Source organism: Oncorhynchus mykiss, chromosome 8 (assembly GCF_013265735.2).
Source record: "Oncorhynchus mykiss isolate Arlee chromosome 8, USDA_OmykA_1.1, whole genome shotgun sequence".
Classification (NCBI taxonomy): domain Eukaryota; kingdom Metazoa; phylum Chordata; class Actinopteri; order Salmoniformes; family Salmonidae; genus Oncorhynchus; species Oncorhynchus mykiss.
In genome coordinates, this window is record NC_048572.1 from 50954687 (window position 1) to 50961390 (window position 6704).

General features: G+C 40.4%; 1 protein-coding gene across 1 annotated transcript; it reads left to right on the plus strand.

Moving 5' to 3' along the window:
* Nucleotides 1-721: 721 nt before the first annotated feature.
* Nucleotides 722-2765, plus strand: LOC110530038 (regulator of G-protein signaling 21). Its single transcript, XM_021612806.2, has 5 exons — nt 722-955; nt 1169-1228; nt 1347-1408; nt 1552-1718; nt 1876-2765. Exons 1-5 carry the CDS (start codon nt 873-875, stop codon nt 2059-2061), a joined length of 558 nt encoding a protein of 185 aa, XP_021468481.1. The 5' UTR covers nt 722-872; the 3' UTR covers nt 2062-2765.
* The last annotated feature ends 3939 nt before the right edge of the window (nt 2766-6704 follow it).

The following is a 6704-nucleotide window of genomic DNA, read 5'->3' on the forward strand; positions in this document are numbered from 1 at the left end:
TTGTCTGCTTAGTTGTCATCTGATAAAGATCTGCCATTTTGATGGAAATAAACTAACAACATGTTTAGTCATCTAGTCAGGACAAAATCCTCTTTGTATCTATTGTGATCTGGCCCCGATCTGTCCATCTATCTAACATACTACATATGATTGGTTCTCTGTGACGGAAAAATAAATGTCAGAGGCCACTACTGATGTCATACAGTAAGGTGAAGTGTACCATAAGGAGAAGTGAGACTTGAAGGTGGACAGTGGGATTTTCACTGACGAATCCGGCAAATTATTCTGCTTGCATGGTTTGACCTATTTCAATTGTTCTCTTCTGCCAAAAACTCCAGATAAAATTATTGGGGTTATACTTGTGAAAAGGCAAAAGTTTATATTGTGTAAAAAAATAAAAAAAAACGCAACAGTTCCACTATCATGGGACATGAAAGCAAAAGACCTAATGAAAGTATCACTTCCACCTGACAAATGTGTTTCAAAAAATTAAACAAAGGACCGTGTTCTTTACTTGAGCCCACAGAGTGAAGGTAAGAATTTGCTTATCGGTTGTTTAATTTTCCACGTGACATTTGCATACCCTGGCCTTAATATCGGTAGGCAATGACCTGTGCAGGTTTCTGAACGCAGACAGTCAGTTGCATTGCACTGGTGTGAACAAGCTAGCGTCATCCCTTACTTCCTCTTTTTCTGTGGTTAGAGGCCAACGAAACGGGTGACGCTACACACACTAACATCACAGTAGCCGTCGCTTGTATAAAGGAGGGTGTTTGGAGGACTGTCAAAACAGACACAATTTGACAAGCTAGCAGAGAACTCCAACACTGAGTAATACATACAAAGAACCCAATGATCGTGTTCCCCCAAACATGCTTATCTTAGTCACATCACCATCAAGGGAACTGCATCCACTCAACATTGACATGGAGGACAACAGAAGAAAGCAGACAAAGTGAGTATTCGCTGATAAAGTATTGCTTGCATTCCACATTGATTTATTGGTTTGTTGGTCATTCGGCACAGTTGCAGATTCTTAAAAACAATTGTTCTTTAAAAACACTAAATTATGTTGCTGGCTGCCTTTGCACGTAGGAGCAAGATAACTTTGAGGTTTTATGTGCATGTTTTTTTTTGTGTATGCTTTTACTTATTTACTTTGTTTCAGGGGATGCGACTTGAGGTCCCGACTACAACGCAGATCTTCCCATGCCCCTAACACTGAACGGTAAATAGCCTAAGGATAGACTCTCCATATCCATGAGCCTTTCCTATCAGGACCCATCCACCATCCACATTAACATCCAGTGTATTGATCTGAAAATAACTGTCCTCCTCCTTTACAGACTTAGTACTGAGGAAATTATCCTGTGGTCCCAGTCTTTGGAGAGACTTCTCACATCAAAATGTAAGCATTTCATGTTCGTCAAAACAACGTTTAAACAGACAAAAGGAGGTTGAACCATTGAAGGTATGATGATCATATGTCCATTTTCGTAGGTTTGCAGGTTTTAAAGCCTAGCTAAGTATGTCTTCTCATGCCCATTTTAGATGGCATGGCAACATTTCAGGCCTTTCTGAAATCAGAGTTCAGTGATGAGAACATTGAATTCTGGCTGATCTGTGAAGACTACAAGAAGATTAAGTCCTCCTTCAGGCTGTCCTCCAGGGCCAAGAAGATCTACAAGACATACATTGAAGCTGAGGCTCCGAAAGAGGCACGTTGTACTCACAAACATAGTATAATACTTCACAAAAACATGTAGATCTTTGATCACGTATGTATCTACTTTTTATTGCCACATTTGCTTTGCATGAGGCACATCTACTTCTTGTATCCACTAAGTCTCATCAATTCCCTCTAAATCTCTCCAGATCAACATTGACCACAAGACCAGAGATCTCATCGGGCAGAATGTGAAGACGCCCTCCACAGTTTGCTTCGACGAGGCCCAGAGGATTGTGTACAGCCTGATGGAGAAAGACTCCTACCCCAGGTTCCTCAGATCCAACATCTACAGGACCCTATTGGACTCCGCATCAGACTACACAAAGATGTGAATGAATACCGATGATAGAAACTGAACTGAGGCTTCCAACAATGGACTGCAATGTTTCACAGCCAGGGAGCTTCTTACAAACAGGATTCATAAGAAGATGCTTCCGAGTGTGAATTATACTGGGTACAGATGTACGAGGCCTAAGGGAATGCTGGGAGGAACATACAGAAGTGACTGTGCTGGCAAGCCTTCTTGACATTTGTGTTTAGTCTATGTGCTTTCACTTGAAAGAGGAACATATGTCACATAGAAGGGGACTAAAGAGATCATAGAAATAAAGTGTTGATTCTATTTCTATGACAGAGACATGGTGGTGTCAGGGGATTACCATGCATGGCATGTTATTGCTAGGGACTTTCTGTGTCAAAGTTCCGGGGATGTTTACTATGTAGGATCTAAACAGTCAGGGCTGTAACTGTATGAGAAGGTATCTGCAGTTGCACATAATCTGCAGGTCATCAGTTGAGTTATAAGGCATTTGATAAAATAATCTACTAAATTTGACTTTTTTTTTTAAGCCACAATTTTAGAATGGGTAATTTTGTTTACTTTAACACAATGAGGCATGTTTGTGATGTAAGCTTTAAAAAATAACATTATGGAGAATTGATTTTGTGAAGAAAAATGCTGTCGATACACTGGATATTTGTGAAAAATTCAGATTTCTATAGGTGTATTTATAAAATGGCCCATGGTTTCCAAATTCGAACAGCTAAATTATACATTTAGTAAAAACACAAATTCACAAAAATGTAAATGTTTCAAATCTTCAAAGCACTTTTAAAATATCCTAATATTTGACTGCATTTGTTAAGACGCTTCCCAAACTTTACTGAAAGGGTAATGTCACGAGGTGGAAATATGACAGGTTCTTTTGGATCTGGGTTGAGCAGGCAGAAGCAGGAAACAAGGGACTAGTTTCACCATTTAATGCATAATAAGTAATGGTTTACACGTTTACCTTTTCATCCGTGGCCTTTCTCATGGCCCAGGAACATTTACAAACCATACAATTTAAAATGACACTAACAAACAAGTCAAAGTAAGCAAAAGGCACAGGAAGTGGGGCAGTCCAGGAGGCAAACTCACAAGAATCCATTTCCTTCCATGCTCCCAGAAACCACCATCCCACTGGGCACAAACTGGTTGAATCAACATTGTTTCAACGTAATTTCTCAACTTAATGTGATGTGGAATCTACGTGGAAAATACATTGGATTCTAACAAACTGTTTTGTGAAATTTATTCCACAGGATTATGTCATCATAGTAGTCAATTTTCAACATAGTCAAACTTTATATAAAATATGTTGAATTTGTACCATTGAAACAACGTCAGATCTTCAACATAATATCCCCTCTAAGAAGAAAAAAACAATAGGCTGGGCTGCACCTCCTACTGGAGAGTTGATCTATTTAACCAAGCCCTGTTTAGATATTTGCCACTGACTACTTACTACCAATGTGCTATTGTGAGAAGGATTGTTGAGAAAGCTCTACTGTTTCATGTTTTGGTTGATTTCAAATGGAATTTACAAGTTAATAATACATATTTTGGATTCACTTCATCTCAACCAAAAATCTAAGTTAAAGAATATAACTAAATTAAATCAAACTGTATTTAAAGTGCATTTCAAATTTGATTTAGTCCCATTCTTTAACTTTGATGTTTGGTTGAAATGGAGATGTGATTCCAACATATCTATTAATTTGTAGACAAACTAGGATTAAAGACAGACTCAGTGGCACAGATGGAACTATCCAAGCAGAAGATACTGTACATCTCCTTCAAATGTTGATATTTGGTTGCATTGACAACAAAACAATATTCACTATCACTTTTGCAATACAGTAAATAGCCAGTTAACAAATTATCAAATTATATGTTGGATCCAGTTCTCCATCTCAACCAAAAATAAAATTTCAAGAATAGGATTAAACCAGTGGCTCAGATGGAACTATCCAAGCATTAGATACATCTCCTTTAAATGTTGATATTTGGTTATGTTGTCAACCAAACTCAATATTACCATTGTAATATAGTAAATAGCCTATAGTTAAGGCTATCTTACAAACTAATGTAACCATATTTATTCAACCTTAAAATGAATAGCAGGTTCAAGATAGCATGCAAAGGAAATCTTCACAAATTCTAGAATAATCTGCAACGGCACTGATCACTTGCACCGTGTACTTTAATGTAATCTCAACTGCAATCCAGGTTATTTGGTTGTGCTATTAGATGTGACAAAATATAAAGTTGTTGTACAAGTATTCAAAATATCTCACATTGTATACCCATTGAGCTTTGTTGTGCTTTTAAATGGTTAAAAGCGCAGTGATAACACATTAAGGTGAAAACAAAACCAAAAATCGGACATTTACATTTTCCATTGGAATTTGGTTTTGCTTTTAGATCAGGGACAGGCAACATTGATGGGGTGGGGGGCCCACAAAAAATGAGTGGCCACGGTGGATCGCGGGTCTGCATACCCACACATGCTTTCAGAGCACTAGCGAGCAAAACATTTTAGCGGCACTTCACTTGACAGCGGAGAGTAAAAATGTACGTTTCAGAGTTTCTTTAAATTCTACACATGTTGCCACGGGGCGTAGAGAAAATGTTCTACACATTTCACCAACTACGAACTCTCACACGAAAATACACACACAGTTGATAAGAAAGATGGCACCGACAGAGATGGTCGCCTCGCTTCAGGTCCTTAGAAAACTGTGCAGTTTTGTTTTTCTCTGTATTATTTATCACGTTGTTAGCCCAGAAAATCTCAAGTGTTATTACATACAGCCGGGAAGAACTATTGGATATAAAAGCGATGTCAACTTACCATTGTTACGACCAGGAATACGTCTTTCCCGAAGCGGACCCTTTGTTCGGAACCTCCACCATAGACATGCGATCTTATCCCAGAGGCCGACAGAAAACAACGCGGTCGCCGCAGGAGAGGCAGATAGAGCGGCCTACTGGTCAGACTCAGAAGGCGAGCACACCATCCACCGCTTCCGAGCATATTACTCGCCAATGTCCAATCTATAGATAACAAGGTGGACGAAATCAGGGCACGAGTTGCAATCCAGAGAGACATCAGAGAATGTAACAGTATCTGTTTCAAGGAAACATGGCTCACTCGGGATATGTTGTCAGAGTCGGTACAGCCATCCGGTTACTTCATGCATCGCGCCGACAGAAACAAACATCTCTCTGGTAAGAAGAAGGGCAGGGGTGTATGCCTTATGATTAACAACTCATGGTGTAATCACAACAACATACAGGAACTCAAGTCCTTTTGTTCACCCTACCTAGAATTCCTTACAATCAAATGGCAACCACTTTATCTTCCAAGAGAATTCTCTTCAATTATAGTCACAGCCGTGTATACCCCCCCAAGCAGATCTCTAGTCGGCCCTGAAAGAACTTCACTGGACTATGTAAACTGGAAACCACACATCCTGAGGATGCATTTATTGTAGCTGGGGGTTTTAACAAAGCTAACTTAAGAACCATACTTCCTCAATTCTAGCAGCATATCGAATGCGCAACAAGAAATGGTAGCTTTCTGGATCATTGCTACTCGAACTTCCGTGATGCATACAAAGCCCTCCCCCGCCCTGCCTTTGGCAAATCTGACCATGACTCCATTTTGTTGCTCCCAGCCTATAGACAGAAACTTAAACAGGAAGCGCCCGTGCTCAGGTCAATACAACGGTGGTCTGACCAATCAGATTCCAAGCTTCAAGATTGCTTCGATCACGTGGACTGGGATATGTTCCGGATAGTCTCAGACAATAACATTGATGTATACGCTGACTCGGTGAGCGAGTTTATTAGCTAGTGCATCAGAGATGTCGTACCCTCTGTGACCATTAAAACCTTCCTTAACCAGAAACCATGGATTGATGGCAGCTTTCGCACATAACTGAAAATGCAAATCATCGCTTTTAATCATGGCAAGGCAACCGGAAACACAACCGAATACAAACAGCACAGATATTCCCTCCGCAAGGCAAGCAAAGCGTCAGTATAGATAGTCACAATTCAACGGCTTTCGAACACGAGACGTATGTGGCAGGGTGTACAGTTAAAAACAGCCCTGTCGCGGACATTGACATCTTGCTCCCAGACAAATTAAACAACTTCTTTGCTTCCTTTGAGGACAGTATTGTGCCACTGACACAGCCCGCTACCAAAGCCTGTGGGCTCTCCTTCTCCGTGACCAACAGGAGTAAAACATTTAAACATGTTAACCCTCACAAGCATGCCGGCCCAGATGGCATCCCTAGCTGCGACCTCAGAGCATGCACGTTTACGGACATATTCAACTAATCCCTATCCCAGTCTGTTGTCACCACATGCTTCAAGATGGCCACCATTGTTCCTGTTCCCAAGAAACCTAAGGTAACTGAACTAAATGACTATCGCCCCATTGCACTCACTTATGTCATCATGAAATGCTTTGAGAGACTAGTTAAGGACCATATCACCTCCACCCTAGACCCACTCCAAGTTGCTTACTGCCCCAATAGGTCCACAGTCGATGCAATCGTCATCACACTGCACACTGTCCTATCCCATCTGGACAAGAGTAAGAATGATATTCATTGACTACAGCTCAGCATTTAACACCAC

Excerpts from the sequence above, each read along its gene's own strand:
- LOC110530038 (XM_021612806.2), top strand. The coding sequence starts at position 873 with ATGCTTATCTTAGTCACATCACCATCAAGGGAACTGCATCCACTCAAC. Across the intron at positions 956-1,168 it reads AACAGAAGAAAGCAGACAAA|GGGATGCGACTTGAGGTCCC; the intron begins GTGAGTATTCGC and ends ACTTTGTTTCAG. Across the intron at positions 1,409-1,551 it reads GAGACTTCTCACATCAAAAT|ATGGCATGGCAACATTTCAG; the intron begins GTAAGCATTTCA and ends TGCCCATTTTAG.